Below are 25,580 nucleotides of genomic sequence, written 5' to 3'. Positions count from 1 at the left end.
AAGGGTTGGATCGATGAGCTGTTATTGATCCATGGAAATGCTTATCGGTCTATGGAAGTGGTTATCGATCCATGAGCTGTTATCAGTCCATGAAACTCATTATTGATCCATGAGCTGTTATCAATCCATGGAACTGGTAATGGATCCATGGGCTGTTATCAATCCATGGAACCCAATATTGATCCATGGGCTGTTATCGATCCATGGAACTCGTTATCAATCCATTGGTTGTTATCAGTCCAGGGAACTGGTTTTCAATCCACGAGCTGTTTTCGATCCATGGAACTGGTTATCAATCTATGGGCTGTTATCAATCCCTGTGCCGGTTGTTCCCACAGCACGCTCGGAGCCCCTGGCCCAGCCTGGCCCTCCCGGGGCCCAGCTCAGTCTGTCCCAGGCAGGGTCTGTGGCTCCCCCTCCGCCGCTGTCCCGCAGCAGCACCCGGTCACTTCTTCTGGAGGAACTTCATTTTACTGCCTGCAGAGAAAAAACAGCATTAGGAGCTTTAGGTGAGGGTAGGGATGCCCTGGCACAGGTGCCCAGAGCAGCTGTGGCTGCCCCTGGATCCCTGGCAGCGCCCAAGGCCAGGCTGGACAGGGCTTGGAGCACCCTGGGACAGTGGGAGGTGTCCCTGCCATGGCTGAACTGCTCCCTTCCCACCCAAATCATTGTGGGATTCTGTGAGCTGAAGCCACTCCAGGACTCATCAGGCTGAGAAGCTTGAGGTGGAAAGCCACACGTGGGCACCTCTGCCAGCAGACACAACTTCTGTCCCCTGGGCACATCCTCAGCCAGGACCAAAGTTAAGGAACAAGCTCTCAGAGCAGCAACTCCCACAAATTTTATCTAAAGATACAAAAGCTTAAAGAGAAAAGAAAAATCTTACGCAGTGTTCAGTGTCCTCTGAAACAGTAAATGTAAACAAGGGAACCCAGGTGCAGAAGGAGAAGAAGGAGCCTTCCTCTCCTTTGTAACAAATTAATTATTCAATAGCTACAATTAATTTTTTTAAAAATAAACAATAAACAAAAGCAAGGGGTCCTTTACCAAGACTGCGAAGGATTTTGTTCATTCCAGTTCGTTCCGTCTCTGGAATACGCTCCAAATACTCCAAGGCACGGACCTCAAAAAGGCCTAAAGAGAAAAACAAAATGAAAAATTAAAAATCACTCACCAAATGAGTTACTCCATCTTTTAGCATGTGGCATCATGATTAACAAGGCCACAAAAGGAAATCCTGTATGCAGTGTGTGTAAGCTGCAGGATGAAGGAGAAAGGAGAGAGATGCACAAATTCTTTGCTTTATAAACTGAATTATTTTGATTAATTACAAGGGCACAGGGCATGTGACATTCTCATTAACCAATCTAGTCCAAGATTCAAATCCTATAGCATTTACATACAGCCTATAAGAATCATTACATTACCACACTGTGTTACATTTTAAACCCTAAAAACTCCTCTTTGGGCCCTTCTGCCAAGCTGTAGGGTCTGCTCTGACCCTTGGGCCTGTCTGCAAGCAGAGGGTGTTGTTCCATCAAAAGGGGATCACCTTCAGCTGGCCACACCATTGTTTTCCAGTTGTTCAGTAACTGAGGTATCTCAAAGCTTGCTTTCATTTCAATCTCACTTATAGTTTCCATATTCTCAAACTCTTTTGCCAGGCAATCATATTTATAAGGCTTTCCTGTTTCATCTTCCCCAACATTGGGAAAACCCTGGGAGAGAGCTGTCTCTCTGTTCAGAGGATATGTGGTTACCACATCTGTTCAGAGGATATGTGATTATTACATCTAGCCTCTGTTCTAGGTGAGGCTTTGTAGCAGGCCCAGGTCCCGCAATGCCTCCGTGGTGTTCAGCAGCCTAAGATAGGAAATGCCAAGTCATGGTGAATGGGCCAGAAGCCCCTCTCTTCCACCTCTGGACCCCTGCTTATCTCTCTGTAACCCTACAGGTCCATTTTCCTTTAACCCTTGCCATTGGACAATTTCTGATCCCCCTGTACCCTCTATAAAGAGCTGCTTTTGCCCAGTTTGGCAGAAGAGCTGTCACTGGGAACCTTCACAGAAAAATCAATAAAGATGCTCCTGTGGAACCTCACCCAGACTTCTGTCCCTCCCTGGGTCTGTCTAAGGCACCTAGCAAGCTGAAGGGCTGAAATCACAATGTGCAGTGCATTGAAGTGAAGGGAGCTGACCATCCGATTGATGCATCGAACTCCGATTTATTGATTGATCAGCCACTTATAACATATAACACATATAACAGTGTTAATTAACTTCATGCAGATTGCAAAATCCAAGCTCACGATAGGCTAACAGAGAAAACTCTAACCACTCCTTTTGTTTTACAATACCGATAATTGTTTATTAAAAACAGAACCAGTGTTTCCCACTGTGATATGAAAGGTTCCCAAAACTTCCATATCTGTTCCCAGGGTGCCATCTTTTCCCAGAGAGGGTGTTTTGCTTGTTATGGGAAGAGTGTCTGAGAACCTTATTGTTTATAAAGTGATGCATGAGAGAGCCTAATTTTTTATAGAATCAAGTCTGGGAACTGCTTTAGGAACTGCTTTACAACTACCTTTTACTTTTCTCTCAACTGTATGCCTTCATGGCCTTTTTCTTTAAGCCATGCTTGAACCAAACTCTCCACAGCAGTGGGGAGACACTCTCTGGTACTGAGGGCACCTAGGCTGGTCACCTTTGCAGCAGAAGGGACACCAGAGACACTGGCAGAAGATAAAAGGGGTGACTCTTAGCAGGGGTTAATCCAAGGTTTTATTCCAGGAGTCCCAAAGGAGCCCCTACACCTCAGGGTAGAGCCCTGACATCTCTTGCTGAGAGCCCTGGAGAGGTGCCAAGGTTACATTTAAAGGGAGGGGGAAACCTAAAGTAGACAACATTTTACTGACCAAAAAGTGACCCTAAGGGGTGGATACTGGGGGATGGACATTTAGGATAGCTTGAAGGGTTGACCCCTGGCCTCTGGCTAATCACTCTACATTCTGGACCAAAAACTTCTAGATGGAGGGGATGGGATGCTGAGTGATTGACAGAGAGCCAGGGTGGGGATTTGGGGATGATCCCAACAAAGGAAAATGACTACACAGGTAAAGGGAGGGGGGTACAGTCTGGAATAAACCATTCTGGAAAAATACAGGGATACAAAACCAAACTATTACAAAGCATAAAAACACACTACAACAACAATGAGCTGATAATCACTAAAGAGCTGATAATCACTAAAGAGCCCCCCTTCCAGCCCTGCCTGCTCCTTCCACCATCCCAAGCTGGAAAATCCCCCGGGACTGGGGTGTTCTGTGCGGGCAGTGCTGCTTTTCAGTGTGGATTTGGTTTGAATCTGGTTTGATTCAGCACAGGGAGCCCTTCCAGGGCCTGTCCAGAGCTCCAGAGCCAGGCTGGAGCAGGGAAAAAGCTCCAGAGCAGCAGCTGGGGGGTGAGGTGGCTCTGACATGCAGGGAGTGAGGCTGGATGGTGGCAGGGAGAAAAGCTGGATGGTGGCAGGGACTGAGGCTGGATGGAGGCAGGGAGTGAGGAAGGATGGTGACAGTGAGACTGGATGGTGGCAGGGAATGAAGCTGCATAGTGGCAGGGAGTGAGGACAGATGGTGGCAGGGAGTGAAGCTGGATGGTGGCAGGGAGTGAGGACAGATGGTGGCAGGGAGGGAGGCTGGATGGTGGCAGGGGATGAAGCTGGATGGTGGCAGGAGTGAGGCTGGATGGTGACAGTGAGGCTGGATGGTGACAGTGAGGCTGGATGGTGGCAGGGAGTGAGGCTGGATGGTGACAGTGAGGCTGGATGGTGACAAGAGTGAGGCTGGATGTGGCAGCAGTGAGGCTGGATGGTGACAGGAGTGAGGCTGGATGGTGGCAGGAGTGAGGCTGGATGGTGACAGTGAGGCTGGATGGTGGCAGGGAGTGAGGCTGGATGGTGACAAGAGTGAGGCTGGATGTGGCAGGAGTGAGGCTGGATGGTGGCAGGGAGTGAGGAAGGATGGTGGCAGGAGTGAGGCTGGATGTGGCAGGAGTGAGGCTGGATGGTGGCAGGAGTGAGGCTGCATAGTGGCAGGGAGTGAGGAAGGATGGTGGCAGCAGTGAGGCTGGATGTGGCAGGAGTGAGGCTGGATGGTGGCAGGGAGTGAGGAAGGATGGTGGCAGGGAGGGAGGCTGGATGGTGGCAGAGAGTGAGGCTGGATGGTGACAGGAGTGAGGCTGGATGGTGGCAGGGAGGGAGGAAGGATGGTGACAGTGAGGCTGGATGGTGGCAGGGAGTGAGGAAGGATGGTGGCAGGAGTGAAGCTGGATGGTGGCAGGAGTGAAGCTGGATGGTGACAGGAGTGAGGCAGGATGGTGACAGTGAGGCTGGATGGTGGCAGGAGTGAGGCTGGATGGTGGCAGGAGTGAGGCTGGATGGTGGCAGGGAGTGAGGAAGGATGGTGGCAGGAGTAAAGCTGGATGGTGGCAGGGAGTGAAGCTGGATGGTGGCAGGGAGGGAGGCTGGATGGTGACAGTGAGGCTGGATGGTGACAGGAGTGAGGCTGGATGGTGACAGGAGTGAGGCTGGATGGTGGCAGGGAGGGAGGCTGGATGGTGACAGTGAGGCTGGATGGTGGCAGGAGTGAGGCTGGATGGTGACAGTGAGGCTGGATGGTGGCAGGAGTGAGGCTGGATGGTGGCAGGGAGTGAGGCTGGATGGTGGCAGGGAGGGAGGCTGGATGGTGGCAGGGAGGGAGGCTGGATGGTGGCAGGAGTGAGGAAGGATGGTGACAGGGAGGGAAGCTGGATGGTGGCAGGAGTGAGGAAGGATGGTGGCAGGGAGGGAAGCTGGATGGTGGCAGGAGTGAGGCTGGATGGTGACAGGAGTGAGGCTGGATGGAGGCAGGAGTGAGGAAGGATGGTGACAGGAGTGAGGCTGGATGGTGGCAGGAGTGAGGCTGGATGGTGGCAGGAGTGAGGAAGGATGGTGACAGGAGTGAGGAAGGATGGTGACAGTGAGGCTGGATGGTGGCAGGAGTGAGGAAGGTTGCCCGTGGCTGAGAACTGCTTGGGAGCTCGGACAGCCTGTCCCAAACAGGACTGTGCTATCTGTGACCCCTGCAGCCTGCTGGGGACACCCCCAAACCCACCAAAAGGCCACAAGAAGGCTCCACAAGGCCTCACCTTTGGCCAGGCTCTTGCTGAGCTCGCGGTCCTGGATGAAGCCGGCGAACATCTGGGTCTCCATGAAGCAGTGCAGGAAGTGGCGCACGGTGCGCGAGCCGTGGCTCTTGCGGAAGGGCTCGCGCTGGAACACGCGCTGGCCCTGCTCCGTCACGCTCATGTGCAGCGAGTAGTGCCCCACGATCTCCACAAAGAACTGCACAAAAGCCTCCGAGACCAGCGAGTTCAGGCTCGTGGCACCTGTGGGGAGGACATTTGGCACTTTGGTCATTGCTCTCTGTCCCAGATTGCAAGGCAAGATGTCAGGATGGATTCTGTTTGCCATCTGTATGGCAGCTGTCCTCTGTTCAGTGGGCAGTTTTTCTTATCTCTTCCACTCCTCCCTCCAGGGAGACATCTGCTGATAACAGCTATTGAATGTCCCTGCATGGCTGATAAGAACTACAGCATCCCATTGGGAGATGTGAGCCCAGAGGGAGGAGCCAAGCATTCCTACCCGGATATAATCTGGAGATTCTGGAACACCAGCACAGCTTCTCCACTGGATTGCCCAGAGGAACAGCAGCTGCCTCTTCTTCCCCTGGATCTTCAGAGGCAGAGACTGCACCTTTCTCCAGGATCCCTGCTCCAGCAGAACCAGCCCTGACACTGCAGGAGGGCTGAGCCACAATTCCAATGGGACTGCTGCCAACACCCTGACCCACAGGGAGTCAGGCTGGGTTCAGAATCTGTCAGTGCTGTTTTTAATTTACTGCATTATTTATTTTATCATTTTACTTTCTTTCCTATTGAAGAACTGTTATTTCCTGCTCCCATATTTTTTGCCTGAGAGCCTCTTAATTTAAAATTTATAGCAATTTGGAGGGGGGGGGGGTTACATTTTCCATTTCAGGGGGGGCTCCTGCCTTCCTTAGCAGGCACCTGTCTTTCCAAACCAAGACACTCTCTATCAGCTTCCCTGGGTCTGGATTGAAGGCACTTGAGAGAGTAGTTCATGTCTGGACTCAGGTGTTTATTATTTCTTATCAGTAAAACAGTCTCACTACTGTGAGTTCTGCAGCTTTTCATTAGCAAAGCACAAAATGGCCAACAATCTCTTGTTACCAGGTCTTCTAAGGCTGAATTATCCAATTAAGAAATAACACCTAAATTATTTTCCCTTTTAACCCAGTAACTGATCCCAAAGAACCTGCAGTGTGGACTTTTCTGTCCAATTACACAATACCACCCAAACCCATGGACAAGAAGAAACAAGGTAAAGAAGAACAACCTGTCTCTGCCCTCAAACCTCCATCTTGCTTCATATTTGTTATTATATTCTAAAACCCCAAACTCTACATTTTCCACCCTGTGACATTACACACTTCTAACCATCTCCACACCTGTAATCCCAGTGCTATTAATCAATTTTGGAAGCCTTCTCCACAGCCTCAGGTCAAATGCTCTCTGGTGAATCTGCGCCTTTCAGCACAGAAAGTTTAAAATTCTCAGCATCCAGGGTTCAACTGGATACAATAAAACTCAAAGCACAAAGGAACTGATGCTGTTGGCCTAAAGGAAACTACAGTTCTGCACACACTAATTGTAAAAAGAGGAACTGTCAGCACACCAAAAAAACTTCTCACACATTCACAAGACGCTCTCAGCAAGACCACAGAGAAACAGCTAAAATGTCACTTTTTAGCATTTAGTTCAATTTGCTCATTTTTATCAACTCCATGGTAGAGATCTGCTAATGGGAAAACATTTTTCCACAGAAATTTTTCCACAGAAAGTACCTTGTGTGTCATTCTGCTCGTGTGACAGGATTTCACTCCGTTCTTCCAGGATTTGTATAAGTGCAGCCTGCAGTTTGTGGGGCAGGATCTCATCCTCATCTGATACCTACAGACACAAACAGCCAAGGAAGGACTTCTGTGTTATTCCCATCAGCAGGAGAACCAAGGGGTAGATTAGAAATATTCATATCATGCCTAAAGCAGTTAGAGAGGAGTTATTCTGTGATATATATTACGGGAGAAAATACATTTATCTTGCAGCCACAGAAATTAAACACATTTGCTCAGCATGCCCCAAGTAGATTTTATTAGAGTCACACACACAACTGGCCACCACACAGACTCAGGCTTATTTCACCAGTAAAAAACACAAAACCAATAAAAGTTTGCTGAGAAAACACAACAGGTCTCAATAATATGGTTTTAAAAAATCCCCCATTCCTTTAATACCTTTCTCCAGTTGCAGGCTGCAATGCAAAACAAAACAGTGAGGCAAGGAAAAGGAGAAGCAAATATCCTGAGCTAGTAATGAAATCCCCAGCACTTTTATAGCAACTTGTCTGGGGATGCAGAAGCACTTTTGGGGAAGTTCAGCAGAGAAGCCCAAGTGAACTATGATAATTTGTTCCCTAGACTGTCACTCCTGGGGAAAACAAGAACCCAAACCAACAAACACCCCCCAGCTGGATGAGAGAGGAGGAAGTGCTGTACAGAAGAGGGAGAGACAGACAAAAAGCAGCAGAGATTCTTAGGGATCCCCTTCACATAAAAAAACAAGTAACAGTTTTTAAATTCAGCTCAGCTAAGCAGCATCTTTGGCTTTGCAGAACTCTCCACCTCAAACTTGCAACAAGGATTTGTGAGCCTGTTCCCTTCTCTGTCAGTTCAAAAGGATTACAAGGTATTTCTTCAGCCACTGGAGTCTCCATATGAACATCAGCTTCTCCTCATTTTTTTTAAATTTTTTTTTTCCTGGCATAAACCCACAAGTTACTGGTACTGTTATTTCACTCACCTCTTGCAAGAACTTGTCAGCACAAAGATCAACAATCAGAACCTGGGGAGACAGAAAACACACTGACTCATAACCAGGTATGTTGCTGTATGGAAAAAAAAAACAGGTTTTAATTTGTCTTTTTAGATGTGGGATGTTTTTTAAATAGGGCTGTCACACACAAAACCCAAGTTTTGCATGGGTGCAGCCTGTCTCTGAGAACAGTAAATATTATTTATTTTTGACAGTGCTGGAACATCCTGACATTTATCAAATTCACCAAGGGGCTCAGAGAACTTTGAGAGTTTATACTCAGACAGAATGCAGAGATTATTGCAGAGAGGTCAGCCTGGAATAATCACAGTCTGTGTCTCACAGATCCTCACCTCCTCTATGGGCAGGTCCCAGAGCTGTGGCAGGGAGCAGGAGAGGATGCCAATGAGGAACGGGGTCGGAGAGCACACGATGTCGATCATGGAAGCTGGCAGGACAGGGATGTAGGTGTGCTGCCAGGTGAAGGGGTAAAGGGTTGCCACTGCAGCGTGCCCACATTTAGACAGAGTGCTGGAGAGGTGGGACAAGCACAGGGAGGGTGGTCAGTGTCTCCTTCAGGGCAGGTGTCACTTGTGTACAGCCTGTGTATCAGCAGAGGCCCCATGCACCCAGCTCTGAACTCAGTTATGGGGAGCTAAAATCACCATCAAGCCAAGCTAAAGAGGCAAAAAGGAAACATTTCCTTATTTCCTCTTGTGTAAACAGCATAATCCAAATTCTAGGCATGCACATGCTGTGTGGGGCGTGCAGAAAGTTTTCAAATGGAACTGCAAAACTAGACAAGCTTGGACATGGGACAGGTCCAAACACAGAAGAAACAATAACATCCACTGACAGCATCCCTCAGCAAGAGCTATTCAAACTCATCTCTTACCTTAAGTTGTCAGCCACAAAGATGACCCTCCTTTCCAGCAGGAGGGAGGCAAACACCCGGATGGTGTGGGACACGCTCAGACACTGCAAGAGGCACTCAAAGTCCACGTGCTCCAGCCTGGAGTCCAAGGGGCGGCACAGCTCCATCACCTGGAGCACACAGACACAGGGAGAGCTGGGGAGCAGCCCAGAGAGGGACCCCAGCCCTGAGGCAGGGCCCACCAGCTCCTCCTGAGGGGCAGGACCAGGGACAGGACCCAGGGAAGGGCTGGAGCTGTGCTAGAGCAGATTTAGGTTGGATTTTGGGAAAGGTTCTTCCCCCAGAGGTTGCTGGACACTGCCCAGGCTCCCCAGGGAATGGGCACAGCCCTGAGGCTGCAAGGAGAGTTTGGACACCAGTGGCATTTTGGGGTGCCAGGAGTTGGGCTCAGTGATCCTTGTGGGTCCCTTCCAGCTCAGGATATTCTCTGAATCCATGATTTTAAAGAGAATCCCATGACCCAGACAGCTGGGGCAGCACAGAAGAGTGCCCCAGAAGCTCTTGATTAAGAAGCAGGGAATCACTTCCATGGCAGATGATTCCACAGCAAACACATCTCTGGGACACCCTCCCTTCCAATTCCAGGATGTTTTCTTCACACCAGGGACAGGACCCAGGGAAGGGCTGAAGCTGTATCAGGAGAGTTTAGGTTGGGTATCAGGGAAAGGTTCTTCCCTCTCCAGAGGGTGCTGGGCACTGCCCAGGCTCCCCAGGGAATGGGCACAGCCCTGAGGCTGCCAGGAGAGTTTGGACATCACTCTCAGGAATGCACAGGGTGGGATTTTGGGGTGCCAGGAGTTGGACTCAATGGGCAAGGGGCAGCACAGAAGAGTGCTGCATGGAAGAGTGCCCCAGAAGCTCTTCATTAAGCACCTATGGTAGGTGACTCCACAGCAAACATCTCTGGGACAGCCTCCCTTCCAACTCCAGGATGTTTTCTTCACACTAATTATTTCCAGGCACCACTGTGCAGTTTGCCAAGAGCCTCTGTGCCCCAGAGACCCCAGAGAGAGCAGGCAGCTCAGCCTGACCTGTGTTACCTCATCTCCTGCTCCTGGCAGGAAGCTCCTGACGGTGATGGTGCGGCCTGGGGCGGGGAACGGCGCCTCCATCACGCTGCGCATGAAGGGGTGCACCAGGGCTGGGGACATCTCCCTCCTCTTCTCCACCTCATCCAGGATCTGCAGGGACACACACAGAGCCTCGGGTCACTGCTGCTGCTGGTGGCATTCACATTCTCTGAAAAAGATCCCTGCACCCAGGGTTTTTCTCCTGGGAAGCTGAGAAACCTCACAGAAAAGGAAAACAATTCTTATCTCATTTGCTTCTCCTGTGTTTTGCTTGTCTGGAATGTGTTTGGAGATTGTTTCATTGGATTCTGGTGTGAGGTGTTTTCACTCTTTGGCCCATCAATGCCAAGCTATATCAGGACACTGGAAAGAGTCACAAGTGTTCAGTATCATCTTTTAGCCTTCTGTAAGTCTCCTTTCTGTATTCTTTAGTGCAGTTTAGTTTAGTATTCTTTAATATAATATAGTATTATAAAATAATAAATTACCCTTCTGAGAACATGGAGTCAGATTCATCATTCCTGGGCATTCCCAGCAAATACAACAGCTGCTGAGCAGAGGGGAGAATCCACCAGAGCATTCCCATGGAGAAGGCTCCAGCACAGAACCACTGCCCTCTCCCACCTCACTTGAGACCCCTGTGAAATTCATCTCAAATGTCTGAACAGTCAAACAGGAACAGCTTCCTGTGAGCCCAACTCTCCAGTCTCCTGCTACTGGAAGGAAATGTCTTGTGTGTAGTAATCAAATTCTCATTATTTAGAGGGGTTAGGAGGAGCAACACCCATCCCTCTCAGAAACCTCCCTGAAATGCTGTTCTAGAAACTCTGTGCTCCAACAATCAGAACCATCTTTCATCAAAGCTTGTCTCTGTACTCTGCTGCAATAACTGCCCTTTATCTGCAGTCCTCACCTCCTTATCTCCCCTCCTCATGGTGCTACAAAAAAACAGGGGAGACCCAACACCATCCCAAACTGATTTTCCATTTCCAAGTCACAGAAGAAGAGGATGAAGGGGCACCCTCAGTAACACCAGGTATTAGAAGGCCCTTCCTGCAGTAATTTCTGAAGGATTTGTGCATTGACTGACAAGGCTCAGCACCGGGATTTTATTTCCCTGCTCAAAGCAAAGACAGAGAGGAAGCACCACTCTCCTGGGATGAGCTGCAATCACTAAGCCTGACAGAAGCACCCAGTCACTCTGGGGAGCCTGCAGGCTGTCAGGGCTCAGGAACAGGCTGTGCCAGCTCACCTTGGAGAAGAGGTTGAAGCAGCCCAGGCGGCTCACGATGCAGTACACCTCGGGCAGGCGCTTCCCTTTCCCTTCTGGCTGAAAGGCAACAGCAACAGTTCTGCTGAGAACAGGGGGGCAAGGAACAACCCAGCACCCACACTGCAGCTGATCTGAAGAACTCCTTCTGCTGCAGCCCCCCCTACGCTTATGACTATGAAGGTTTTCAAGGAACACCCAGTTCCAGGAGCTGGTTCATGCCCACAGCCCATTTCGCTATTTCTGAGCACCATCGTGACTCTTCCCTCTGTATCCCAAGGGCTGGCACCACCACAGCAGCACAGGATGGGCAATCCACGTGGGAGAGCAGCCCTGAGTCATGTCTTGACAGTGCTGAACCCCCAGCCCTCCCAGAGATGCTCACCAGGAGCTTCCTGCAGTACCCGAACCAGCGGCTGCCGTCCTCCCCCGTCAGCACGAAGGAAAAGGTTTCACTGGGGAGCGAGGCAGAGTCAGGGTTAAATTCACCACACAGCTCAGGGAACAGACTGACAAAGCACACACACTCCTTCTGGTCATGCTGGCAAGGGCCAAAGCATGATTTCAAGGACTTTGGGATCTGTTCAGGGTAAAAACTTGCACCCATGAGCTTTTCCATCTCTCCTCCTTCCCAGCTCCTCTCACTGAGCTTTTCCATCTCTCCTTCTTCCCAGCTGCTCCTGACTTTTCTGCTCTACTCCTTCCCAGCTCCTCTCACTGAGCTTTTCTACCTTTCCTTCTTCCCAGCTGCTCCTCACTGAGCTTTTTTAGCTCTCCTTTTTCCCAGCTCCTCTCACTGAGCTTTTCCAGCTCTCCTTTTTCCCAGCTGCTCTCACTGAGCTTTTCTAGCTTTCCTTCTCCGCAGCTGCTCTCACTGAGCTTTTCCATCTCCCCTCCTTCCCAGCTGCTCTCACTGAGCTTTTCCAGCTCTCCTTTTTCCCAGCTGCTTCTCACTGAGCTTTTCTAGCTTTCCTCCTGTCCAGCTGCTCTCACTGAGCTTTTCCATCTCTTCTCCTTCCCAGCTCCTCTCACTGAGCTTTTCCCTCTCTCCTCCTTCCCAGCTGCTTCCCCATTCAGCCAAGGAGCAGCAGAAGCACTTCCAGCCCCAGCAGCTGGCCTTGGACAGATTTTTCCTCCTTACAGGAAAGGCAGCAGCAGCTCTCTAGCCCAGCTCCACACCTCATCCTCCCTCCTACCACAGGGATTTCCTGGATCCTTTCCCCTTTTCCCCTGCTCTGGCTGCAGCTCCTCTGGCACAGCCCAAAGCTTTCAGCATTGCCTCTCTCAGTCACAAATATTCAAAACCAAATCTTTACCTTTTAAGGTCTGATGAAGGGAACCAGTCTTTGGGATCTGGAAAGCAGAATTTGGGAATGACCTTTAGCCTCTCTTCAGTGTCCTTTGATGGTCTGAAGGGATGTTCAGGCTGGAGGGGTAACAGATGCATTTGAAGTCACTCAAGTTGGTGCACAGCTGCAGCATTTAAAATACAGAAAGCATCTTCCTGACACTTCCAAAGGCTGATCCAACCCATAACTAATGCATAGGTACAGGAGAACATGTTCTGACTATTAGCAGATTCCCAGTTCCCTCTTGCATTTTTCCTGATGACTGGACCTTTGTAAAATGGCCCAGCTTGGTAAGGATGGATCCTTTGTAAGGATCTACAAGCATGGCTAAGTTAATTGGAAAAATAATGTAGAAATGAGCCCCCAAATGATGGCTGGGTCAGCCTGCCTTGGTTCTACCCCTGGGAGATTTGAAAACACTCAAATAGGAAGAGGAATGTGTTCAGCTTTTGATGTGCAGATCACTCATAACTGAAGTGCAAAAACTGTCCCTGAATCACATGTTCCAGCCACTCCACATGTGGGTTCAAATCAAATCCCTCAAGGACTCCAGGATACTTTCAATGATCAAAACTGGCCAGAAAGGGCAAAAAAGGGTGTTCAGATAAAAGGCTCCATAAGAAATGTAAGGAAATTTTACATATTTAAGTAGGAAATGCCCCTGGGAAGTGGAAAGTTTATTGCATGAAGTTGATTTTAAGCACTCAGCACATCCAGGCTATTGCAGTGTCCCAGCTGTGACAGCACAAAGTGTTAGGAAAACAGAACAGCATTTTGACAGAGTAACAGTTGTACCAAAGCTTAGATGTCCTTGGGCACACAGCCCAAAGCAGAGGGTGACAGCAGATTACTTGGAAGCAAAGCTAATATTAGAATGGAGACACCCAATCTGACCCACTGTCCCATCTAAGCCACTCACCAAAACACTTTCCCTTGAGCAGAAGATAAATAAATCTGAGAAAGTAATTTTTTGTGTCAGTGCTTTTACAAAAGCCAGTAGAGAGCAGGAGGGAAACCCAAAGGCAATGGCCAAACTGAGAGGTTGCACCAAATTTCTGCACTCCTTTCTTCCTCCCAACACCCCAAAGTTTGCAATTTTAGCAGATATTATTTGGGTGTGTTCAGTTTTACCCACTAAATTAACACTGTGCACTCTTCCTGGATGTAGCTCCTTATTCATCCTGTGAACCCAAGGCATTCACACACTTAGGCACTGGAGTTATTTGCACACAAATCCCTTAAGCAGCAGGAACTGGGACACTGTGGGACCTGCTGGGGTCCCACACAACCTCCCTGAGTGGATCTGACATCCCCTCTGTGTGGGTGCCATGCAGACTCCTCAATCACTCCTGGCTTTCTGAAGGCACAGCCAGAATTGCTGGCTCTGTTATTTTCAGTGGAAGGCAGCAGCTATGAGCCCAGACACTGAGAACTGAATATTCATCTCAATCTGGTACCACAGAAACACCAAGGCTCCACCTCAGCTTCCCAGCTTAGTTCACTGAGCTATAATTCAGTCACACACTGGTTTTGTGCTGAACAGCTCATTTCAAAGGGCTTGGTTTAGCTTCACCTCCCACAGCTCTCCTGGTTTTGGGGGTTTCTACAAACAGCTTTGCCATTTTTTTATTATTCTTTTTCAAAACAGTACAAATAAGCATAAAAACCCTGGAATTCCAGTTCCTGTGCAGCATCAGTGTCTCAGTCCTTGTTTGTAAAGGACAGACTGCCAGGATGAGGACAGAGCTCTGCACTCTTCCTCTCCTTCAGCAGGTATCAAACACCCCATCATGGCTCCATGAAATTTGAATTAAGTAGGAAAAAAGTAACTCAAAAATGAAAAACTCATTATGAAGACACATATTCAACAACCTTCTGACACCACACATCAGGTGTGTAACAGAGCAAACCCAGATCCTGACCAGTGCAGCTCACAAGGGGAAACAGAGCTGAGCAGCTCCCTGGGCAGGTTCCCACAGAGCTCCTACCTTGCTGGGGAACTGCTGGATGATGTGTGGTGTGTAGGTGACCTCAGATGCCTTCTTGTGCAGGGACACCACCACGAAGAGCTCGAAGAGCCTCTGCTCCTGGAGCTCGATGAGATCCCTCTCCAAGGTCTGGTAGTGAGGGTTCCTCTTGGAGGGCGAGCGCCTCAGGCACCTGGGGCGACCTGGGGAGAGCAAAAAACCCCAAATCAGCTTGTGGCTGGCACTGCCACACACCTACAGGGCACAGGAGAGGACTGAGCAGTGCCATCAGATGGGCAAAAGGGATGGGGGGATTTGCCCAACATCCAAATGGTCCCTGTGGGGTATAAAACTTGTGTCAGCTCCTCGTGCACAGAGCTGATCTTCCCCCAGGCAGGAAGGCAATAACCTCAGATTCCACTGGAGGAGGTTTAGATTGGATATTAGGGACAATTTCCTCACTGGGATGGTTGTTATCATTGGAGCAAGCTGTCCAGGGCAGTGGTGGAGTCACCATCCCTGGAGGTGTTTAAAAAGTGTGTGGATGTGGTGTCAGATGTGTTTCCTGAAAAATCCTTTCCTTAAGATTTTTTCTCCTAAGAAGCTGAGACCTCCAAAACAAAATGTAAACAATGATTATCTGCTGCTGTAAAATGCAACAAGTAAATCTGTGATTGGTCTCATGCAGTTATTTCTAATTAATGGCCAATCACAGTCAGCTGGCTCAGACTCTCTGTCCGAGCCACAAGCCTTTATTATTTATTTCTTCTTTTACTATTCTTAGCCAGCCTTCTGATAAAATCCTTTATTCTATTCTTTTAGTATAGTTTTAATATAATATATATCATAAAATAATCAATCAATAATAAATCAATCATATTATTATGATAATATGATAATATTATGATGGCTGCAATCATATTTTATGATAGTTTATATCATAAAATAATCCATATATATAACAAAATAATCAATCAATAAAATATTATTTTATGATATATATTATATTAAATATATATTTAATATAATATATATAATTAAAATAATGAATCAATCCCTCTTCCTCAGACCCCTGCAAACAGTCACAATGTGGCACTTGAGGATGTGGTTTAGTGGTGAGCATGGTGGTGAGTATATATCATAAAATAATCAATCCATATGTATAACAAAATAATCAATCAATAAAATATTATTTTATTATATATATTATATTAAATATATATTTAATATAATATATATAATAAAATAATGAATCAATCCCTCTTCCTCAGACCCCTGCAAACAGTCACAATGTGGCACTTGAGGATGTGGTTTAGTGGTGAGCATGGTGGTGAGTATATATCATAAAATAATCAATCCATATGTATAACAAAATAATCAATCAATAAAATATTATTTTATTACATATATTACATTAGATATATATTTAATATAATATATATAATAAAATAATGAATCAATCCCTCTTCCTCAGACCCCTGCAAACAGTCACAATGTGGCACTTGAGGATGTGGTTTAGTGGTGAGCATGGTGGTGAGTATATATCATAAAATAATCAATCCATATGTATAACAAAATAATAAATCAATAAAATATTATTTTATTATATATATTATATATATATATATATTTAATATAATATATATAATAAAATAATGAATCAATCCCTCTTCCTCAGACCCCTGCAAACAGTCACAATGTGGCACTTGAGGATGTGGTTTAGTGGTGAGCATGGTGCTGCTGCTGGGTTGATGACTGCACTTGATGACCTCAGAGGTCTTTCCCAACCTTAACACTTGCAGGATTCTGTGATTCAGACAGGAAGCACTGGCCTGCAAATCCACAATCCTGCAAATCTGCAGCTCTGCAAATCCCCCCCGAGAGATCCTGAAATTTCTCCTGCTGCCCTGATGTTCTTACACATCTCAGAGTGGCACAAAGGGGTACCAGGGAGTGAAGGGCAGCTGCTCCATCCAGGTCAGGAGCTGCCAGGAGCTCAGGGAGCCACTCCAAACACCAGGGGCACTCAGGAGAGGCAGAGGCACCCCCAGGCTGGGCTGTCCTGACAGGCAGCACGGGCTCACAAGCACAGGCACAGCTCTCTGATGTCAGGAATTCCTGTGACACATTCTAGACACTCTCAAACAACTCTTCCATCAGGCAGTGACTCAATCTTTCTGAAGAAATCTCAATATTTCTGCTGAGATCCTTCACTCTCCACTACTCTCCTCAACGTAAAGAAGTGGAATTTCACTTTTCATTCTAAGTTAAAGCCTTTAGAATGTTTCCAAATAAATGAAATACCTAAAATAAAATCATAGAACCACAGAATTCTATCAATGAATTCTATCTAGAATTCTATGAATCCTTGAATGGTTTGGGTTGAAGGGACCTCAAAGCTCATCCAGTGCCACCCCCTGCCATGGCAGGGACACCTTCCACTGTCCCAGCCTGGCCATGGACACTTCCAGGGATCCAGGGGCATCCACAGCTGCTCTGGGCACCTGTGCCAGATCTTTCTGTTAATCTGTCTTCACATGGAAGCTAAAAGCACCTAAAACCAAGTAGGTGTTTCAGGTCTGGAGTTTGGGTCTATGATCCAGCTCAGGACAAATACCCAGGTGAACTCACCCCAGAGGAAAGGACATTTCACAGCATGACATAAAACAGAACCAAGGGAAGGAATCAGGAGGGAAATAACCTCAAGCAGCAGCAGCAAAGGTGATCAGGAACAACCTCCCAGCAACCCAAAAATGACTCTGCTTCTGCTGACTGCCAGATTAATGGCATTAAACCTCAAGGGCTCAGGGAAACAGCAGAAACAGAGGTTGGTTTGTCACAGCAGCAGCTGCCAGACTTGGCCATGTGGCCTCTGAGAGGCTCCCTGGCCCTGTCTCAGCAGATTCCACACATCAGCTCATCCCAGCAGGGCCTCAGCCAAGGGTGCAGTGCTGTGGGACAGGACCAGCCCTGTGATTCACTCACTTTTGGGCTGATTTTCCGTATCGCTTTCATTGCCGCTGGTTTCACCTGAAACACACACAGTTTTCACTTATTAACCATGCAGAAGGAAGATGGGCAACACCCAAAGTTGGGAAAGAGAGACAACCTGAGACTCATCACATCAACATCCCTCAGGGCTGCCCACCAATCCTGCCCAAAGCATCAGCCAAGGGCAACTGGGAAATGTGTGACAACAGCACATTGCAAAAAGCAGAGCTGATATCCAGCCAGTGGTGCCAGTGAGTGACCTGCAGGTCAGCTGAACAGGGGCAGAGAACACAAACCAGGTTGGCTGAGGCTGCTATGAAACTTAACAGAGCTGCTGAACAGAATAACTATAAATAAAACCTCTATAATTATAAATAAACACCTTACTATAAATATAAATAAAGACCCTACACAGTCAGAACAAGGCACACAGATAATGAGTGCAGGAGTCACTGGTAGCTCCCAGCCAAGTGGTTTTCTGAGGAATTTTTGCTTTAATCTGCTTTTTTGAAAAAGCACTTTTAACCCAGGCTCAGAATCCTCCCCTTGTGGCAGAGTTAAATTTGCACATTGCAAAAAGCAGAGCTGATATCAAGGCAGTGGTGCCAGGTGAGTGACCTGCAGGTCAGCTGAACAGGGGCAGAGAACACAAACCAGGTTGGCTGAGGCTGCTATGAAACTTAATAGAGCTGTTGAACAGAATAACTATAAAATAAAACCCCTATAACTATAAATTAAGACCCTACACAGTCAGAACAAGGCACACACATAATGAGTGCAGGACTCACTGGTAGCTCCCATGCCAAGTGGTTTTCTGAGGAATTTTTGCTTTAATCTGCTTTTTTGAAAAAGCATTTTTAACCCAGGCTCAGAATCCTCCCCTTGTGGCAGAGTTAAATTTGGGTTGGGCAGGTGCTCCTTGAGCTGAAAGTTCAATTCCAGCCACAAGTGTGGGGTTTGCACTGCTGAGTCAGCATGAGGGGGTGGTGCCAGGCCAGGGCAGAGGAATTGTGCCCCTCAAGGTGCTCAGAGCACAGACAGTGGTGCTGCAGACCCCAGTACCTTTCACTGGAGCTGCTTCTCTCCCAGCAGGACTGAGCAGCTTCACCTTCTTCTTTCCACGCTTGGAATCAAAGATCTCCTGTATTTTCAGTACCAGCTGAAACCCAAAACAGAAGCAGAGGTTAATGTGGGGGTCCAGAGAAGGCTCCAGGTTCCCAACAGCCACCACCAGGACCTGGGGGAGCTGCCCAAACCCTGCAGGAAGCCTGGCTCAGAGGTTCCTTCTATCCCAGCTCACTGCATAAAGAATGAGCACAGATTTCTGCTGCAGCAGAGAGATCCCTGTCAGCACAGCTCAAAGCTGACACCAGACTGTACAGGCACTCTGGAAAATGTCACACTTGCCTTCCCAAATAGAAGTGACAAACTGTCAGGCATCAGATCTCCATTTTCTATGCAAAGGCACCTGCAAGAACATCTCAAACCCTGCAGCACAGAGGACTCAGAAAATGCTCCCCAACTCCTTCCAAGGCCAGAAAAAGCAGAGCTCTCACACTCTAGCTTGGGGGTTGGGTTTTGGGTTTGCTGCTGTGGTTGATGTCAGCTCAAGTCTCCTGAAGCACAAAGGAGCTTAAAGCACAGGCCCTGCCCCAGGAGTTTGCTGGAATGAGAGGATGATGGACTCAGAGCACCCTGCTCTGCTGGAAGGTGTCCATGGCCATGGCAGGAGCAATTTAAGGGCTTTTCCACCCCAACCATTCTGTGATTTTGCACAAATGAAGACAGACAGTGGGGCAGAACAATGCTGCAGGACCACATGGCTGGCCCAGTGGAAGAAAAAAGCTGGGTAAAAGCACAACCCAGTGCAGACTAAGCACAGACATGAAAGAAGGGTCAGCACTTTGACTGGTAATCCTCCTTCCACTGGTCACAACAGCCTTACAGCCAAAGTCCTGACACTTTCTGTGTCCCTGCTCTCTGCTTTCCCCTCACCTGCCAGTGCCCCAGGGGCTCCTGACTCCCCACATCAAAGGCTCTTCATGACAAGAGGGATTTACCCTAAATGCAGGGAGCAGGTCAAGTTCATTCCTGCCTCAAGAATTCATTAAACTGAACACAGGAGGGTGGGGCCCAGCCATTTGTCATCACAAATACAGCATAAAAAGAAATGTATTAAAGAGAACCTGTTTGTTCAGCTCAAGTGTTTAATCCCCAGATCAGCAATCCAGGCTTAGGCTCTGCTTTTCCAGTGGATTTCTCCCCATTTTCTGCCTCAGCACTGAGGGAACAAACAGCCCACTGCAGAGAGCAGGGCTCCTCCTGCCAAACCTGCCTTCTTTCCCTTTTTACCCAGCCTTACCAAGGAGATCTTCATTTCTCTCCTGATTTTTGTGCAGCTGAGTCACCACCCTGGGTGTGTTTAGGGCAGCCATGTGTTTCTTAGGCAAAAGGTTTTGTCTTTTTAGACCCCAGTCCTTTTCTCAACCTCTCAAGCAATCTTGGCTCAATTCCTCATGAGCAAAGAGAGTAAAGTGCTCTTCCTGCATGTAAATTGTTACCAGATTTTTGGAATAGGTTTGCTTTTGGAGAACATTTTATTTTCCCCTCTCCAAATGAGAGATACTCTCCATCACAGCATTTTTATAATCTTGCCATCTCCTTCCTGATTTTCCAGACCCAGAATTTGTTTCAAAACACAGACAGAAGTTACTTGATACTCCAAAGCACTTTAAAGGTTTGAAAAGTCCTTTGCAGCTGTCCAACTCTACCTCACAGCCTTGTGCAATGTGAGCAAACACACGTGATTTTCAGATGAAATAAAGATCTGCTGAAGTGAAATGATTTTACCACAGCAAAAATAAATCTTTCTCACTACCACAATTTGAGTCCCATGCACAAAGTGCCACCACAGCTGCCCTTTTACAGCATGTGGTGCCTTTTGTCACACAGGGATGTCAGCTGGTAACCAACAGAAGGATCTAGAAGCCTTCCCAAGGCAGCAAACTGAAAAGTTCTCTGTGTGAAGATGGATTAAAAGCCTTCCTCACCCCTCTGGCCTCAGCAGCATAATTGTCTTTGCAGCCAGGCAGGAGGGAGAGGCCAGAAGGGACAGCTGGATGAAGGCTTTGTGAAAAGCTCTTATCCCTGAGAGCTCCTCTGCACCCTTAAACTGTGAAACAGCTGCTCCTGGTGCCAGTCCAGAACTCCTGGCCAACATTCCAAGGGCCCCACAACTATCCCACAGCTCAGAAACTGCAGTGAACACCAGGACCAGCCTGGGAAGGCACTGGGAGCAGGGACACGTGCACACAGAGCTGCCCCCGGAGCTCTCCAAGAGCACAAACCCAGCACCAACACTCCATGGAAACACTGGGAACGAGGCTTAGGTGACAAAGCACGAGGAAGGGCTTGTGCTCACACACAGCCCTGACCTGCAGGCCAACACTGAGCACTTTGTCTGCCCACAAAAACACCACTGTGATTCCTGGCCAACAAAACCAGCACTGTCCCAGCCAGAACTGGCACTCAGACCCCCCAAACACCAGCCCTGCCACTTGGAGAGGGAATGGCTGGGGCAGCAGTGCCAAGCAGCAATCACCTGCCTGGCCCACAGCTCTGTGGCCTCTCACGAAGCAGCAAGAGCTTGAAATGCCAGGCCAGAAGTGAAGTTTTACATTTGAATCTCACCCAGGGCAGGTTCTTTCTCCTGCTGGCAGCCTCCACTGCTCGGAACAGCTTCCACTCAGACAGAGTGACAGGCAGGGAGGTTTCCTTCCCCACCTTCCCGTGGAAATTTGTCTGGGTGGGCTTCAGCTCCAGTGACTTACGGCTGAGGAAGGGAGGTTTGGGGGGAGGCTGGAAAACAGAAGCAGAAGAGAGAGGTAAGCATGAGATCCAGCTTTGGTCCAAGGTCCCAGGCAGAGGAGTCACATTACAGCTGGTAAATCTGCTCTACCAAGTCTCCATCCCACCTCCCCACTCAAGCCTCTCACCAAATCTCTCTTGTTCCTACTCTGTTGCTCCTTAGCAGCTTAATCAGCTGCCATGGCTATTCATTATTTACATCATGTGTTATTTACATTAATAACAAGCAATAAAACAATAAGGCAAACCAATGACTTGCAGAGTGGAATGTGAGGCTGAGCACAAATGAGGGCCCTTGTGGGAATGGTTCTGCAAACCCCTGACCCTTTAATCCCCCCAGCCCACCTTGGGAGCCCTGCTGATGCTCCGGGGAGGGGGCAGCTTCCACACAGATGGGACCTTCCACAGGGGCAAGGGCAGTGCTCTGATATCCTCATAGGGATGTTCTTTTGTAGGACCTGGAAAAAAGCATTGGATGGGGGATTTATGAAAGGAGATAAAGCCCTGTAATTTCAGCCAGGGATACAAGTGGGGAGAGTATGCCAATAACAGGGTCTGAGAGACCTGTTTGAAGTTGGATCCTTCTAACCCACTGCCATCACCTTGGCAAACTGCACATGGATTCAGCAGAACAAAACACTTCTTCCCCCTGCACAGCAAGCAGCTCCATTGCAAAGCAGCTCATTTTGGCAGTGTTCACACTGATCTCTGTGCAACACTCAAGCAAAGCATTCCAAGGGCTAATAAAGAAATCAGTTTAGCACAGGCCAACTCCAGTGACCTCCAATGACATCTGAAATCAGGCTGTTCACATGCAGATGTCACCAACATCAACAGAGAACCCCAGATGGGGAAAACCTTAAAAACCCCAGAGCTGGAAAGGGCCGCAATGCATCCTCCCCTTCCCTCCTCCCTTCCCAGCACAAATTCCACCCTTAACCACGGTGAGGACACCCCCAGAAGCCCAGGCACATACAGATAATGTCCTCGTAGATGTTGTCCTGAGACTGAGTGCAGAGCAGCCTGGATCCTGCAGAGCCATTGGTCTCCTCCCGGGGTCTGTGGCAGCCGCCGCCCACCGGCCGCCTGCGGAAGCCCTGGATGTCCTCAAACTCAAAAGATTTCCTAGAGGAAAACAAGGGGGGATTGCTTCTAAAGGAGCTGCTGTCTGCAGTCAAACACAGTGTGGCCCTCCCTGGGACCATCCAGCACGTGGATGCTCCGCTCTGGGCTCGCATTTCCAAGGCAGCAGCTCAGCCCCTCACTCCCAGCCCGTGGGATGGGGGAGAGAATCAGAGGGTAAAGAGAGAAAACACATGCATGGATTGAGATAAAGACAGTTTGGAAGGTAAAGCAAGAGCTGCACAAGCAAGGAAAGCAAAACAAGGGATTCATTCCCTTTGGAAGGTAAAGCAAGAGCTGCACAAGCAAGGAAAGCAAAACAAGGGATTCATTCCCTATTTCCCTCAGTGTTTGGCCATGTCCAGGGGTTCCATCATGCATAACAGTGACTTGGGAACACAAACTCCAAATTTCCCCCCTTTCTGCTTCATCCCCAGTTTATACTGCTGAGCAGAACATCACAGGGTCTGGAACATCCTTGGGGTCAGCTGTCCCTGCTGTGTCCCCTCCCAGCTCTGTGTGAGCACTGCTGTGTTACCAATATTCTCATCACAACCCCAAACACAGCAGCACACAAGATGCCAAGTAGAAAATTATCCCTGTCAAAGCCAGCACACCAGGTGAGTCCTGCTCACTTACTCTGGGAGAGTTATTAAGTAAGAAAGGGAGCTGGAGGCTCCATGGCCAAGCACACTCCAAGCAGGCATGGCCAGCCCCATCCTGACAGAGCAAAGAACCCAAACCATGTTTGAATTCTTGCAGCAGCTCAGAACCAGGGCACTGCTTCCTACTGGCCTCTCCTACTGGTGCTCAAGGTGTTCATGCATTTGTGGGCTGGCATTTCCATCCATTTGGCCACTATTTTGAAATTAGGGCACTGAGGTCACAGAGGAGCTGGCAGGGATTTAGCCCATCCTGATCATCAAATCTGGGTTGTTGCTGCACACTTTGCCACAGTGGAAGGTTTCAGAACCTCAAGCCACATCTCTGCACAGCAGTCCAGCACAGGCAGCTCACCTGTGAGCAGGATTTGCATCAATCCACCTCAGAAGGGTATGGGAAGGAGGGAAACCTACTGCAGGAGCAGAACCACAGCCTCCACCCTTAACAAGAGAAACCTTCACTCCCAAAAAAGCCAAACACTCAGCGGCTACAGTGCCCCAAGAGAAAGCTACTCTGCCATTCCCAAACTGCAGCTGAGGGCAAGCAGCAGGCAGGGAGCGGGCAGGGAGCGGGCAGAGAGCGGGCAGGGGGCAGGGAGCAGAGAGGGAGCAGAGAGGGAGCGGGCAGGGAGCGGGCAGGGAGCGGGCAGGGAGCGGGCAGGGAACAGGCAGGGAGCAGGGAGAAGGCAGGGAGCGGGCAGGGAGCGGGCAGGGAGCAGAGAGGGAGCGGGCAGGGAGCAGAGAGGGAGCAGAGAGGGAGCGGGCAGGGAGCAGGCAGGGAGCGGGCAGGGAGCGGGCAGAGAGCGGGCAGGGGGCAGGGAGCGGGCAGGGAGCGGGCAGGGAGCGGGCAGGGAGTGGGCAGGGAGCGGGCAGGGAGCGGGCAGGGAGCAGAGAGGGAGCAGAGAGGGAGCGGGCAGGGAGCGGGCAGGGAGCGGGCAGGGAGCAGGCAGGGAGCGGGCAGGGAGTGGGCAGGGAGCGGGCAGGGAGCGGGCAGGGAGCGGGCAGGGAGCAGGCAGGGAGCGGGCAGGGAGCAGGCAGGGAGTGGGCAGAGAGCGGGCAGGGAGCGGGCAGGGAGCGGGCAGGGAGCGGGCAGGGAGCGGGCAGGGAGCAGAGAGGGAGCGGGCAGGGAGCAGGCAGGAAGCGGGCAGGGAGAGGGCAGAGAGCGGGCAGGGAGCGGGCAGGGAACGGGCAGGGAGCAGAGAGGGAGCAGAGAGGGAGCGGGCAGGGAGCGGGCAGGGAGCGGGCAGGGAGCGGGCAGGGAGCGGGCAGGTGTCTCCCTGAGGTGACTCCACTCTGTTCTAAGGTATAGGCTGTCTTCTTTTTGGAACCTGGAGCCCTCTTTGCAAGACTGTCAGCAGCAAAAGCAGGATACTTTCACCCAGGAACATCCCTTCCCCATGAAAAGAGGCACCATCACCAGCAGCACTCCACAAGGACATCATGCCAAGCAAGCTGCTTAAACCCACCTAGAAAATAATTGCAATAAACATTTCAGACATGAGAGATGAATTATGTACCTCTGGGCTCTCCCTCTGATCCTCCTGCTGGCTATTTTCTTCTCAGGGTTGTTGGAGGATGACACCAAGTCCCTTCCACACTGTTTTTGCTGGGGACCTTCCCTGGTGGCACTGGCAGCTCTACGACCCCCAGCACCCTTCTCTGCCAGGTAGCGGAAAGTCCTGCGGGGTTTGGGAGGTGGATCAGGAGCTGCCTCCTCCTCCTCCTGCCCCTCAACCTCAGAGTAAACGTTCCTCAAGCTCCTCTCTGCCCTGCAGAGAGCGTCCACTCCTTTGATTTGCAGTTCCCTTTCCGCGGAGCCAGCGCTGCCTCGCTTCCTCTGGAGGTCCGAGGCCACAGGAGAGGTTCTGCCAGGCACAGGGGGATCTGCTCTCCTCCACAGAGCTTGTGAGGTATAGAAGTTCCCTGGGGGCAGCGCCACCCCTGGGCTCAGGCAGCCTGTTTGTCCCTCTCCTTTCTCCTTGGCTGGGGAAGCTGGGCCACCACAGCATCTCCGTGCATCTTCCCTAAAATCCAACCCCAGGCTCTTGGGATCTTTACCCCCAGCCCTCGTGCCGTTCTCAGCGCATTCTGCCTTCACTTTGGGCAGCGCATTATTGCAGCTGGGGTCGTATTTCACCCCGAAGTCCTTGAGCTGCTGCCTGTCCTTGCTGGGGCAGCCCCTCGTCCTGCCCTCCCACTGCGAGATCTTCTGCCTGATGTTGCGGCAGTGGCTGCGGGACAGGGTCTGGCCCTGCAGGGCCCCGCGGGTGAAGCTGCTGTCCCCAGCGCCCACGGGGTGCATGGCAGTGCCAGGGGGGCTCACGCACAGCCCATGCCCGGCCCTGGCCACGTCCTGCCCC

The 25,580-nt window shown here is 49.7% G+C and overlaps 1 protein-coding gene across 3 annotated transcripts; it reads right to left on the bottom strand.

The window, feature by feature from the left end:
- On the bottom strand, positions 1-25,580 carry DENND2C (DENN domain containing 2C). Of its 3 annotated transcripts, none has more exons than XM_063177786.1 (18): positions 24,738-25,580; positions 22,413-22,561; positions 21,782-21,894; positions 21,260-21,427; positions 18,632-18,728; positions 17,564-17,608; positions 14,600-14,781; positions 12,579-12,688; positions 11,648-11,717; positions 11,245-11,322; positions 9,954-10,103; positions 8,884-9,032; positions 8,342-8,519; positions 7,977-8,018; positions 6,962-7,067; positions 5,184-5,423; positions 1,048-1,134; positions 1-477 (listed from the first exon to the last, which is right to left on the bottom strand). In XM_063177786.1, the coding sequence occupies exons 1-18, from the start codon at positions 25,520-25,522 to the stop codon at positions 446-448; spliced, it is 2,781 nt and encodes a 926-aa protein (XP_063033856.1). In that variant the 5' UTR covers positions 25,523-25,580; the 3' UTR covers positions 1-445. The 3 variants fall into 3 exon arrangements, with proteins under 3 accessions (XP_063033856.1, XP_063033857.1, XP_063033858.1); XM_063177787.1 differs by having other exon boundaries at positions 9,963-10,103; positions 24,738-25,579; XM_063177788.1 differs by lacking the exons at positions 1-477; positions 1,048-1,134 and adding an exon at positions 7,412-7,428 and having other exon boundaries at positions 5,281-5,423.

This window comes from Melospiza melodia, chromosome 28 (assembly GCF_035770615.1).
Source record: "Melospiza melodia melodia isolate bMelMel2 chromosome 28, bMelMel2.pri, whole genome shotgun sequence".
Classification (NCBI taxonomy): domain Eukaryota; kingdom Metazoa; phylum Chordata; class Aves; order Passeriformes; family Passerellidae; genus Melospiza; species Melospiza melodia.
The sequence above is the reverse complement of the archived record's forward strand: the minus strand, read 5'-3'. Positions and strand labels throughout refer to the sequence as shown.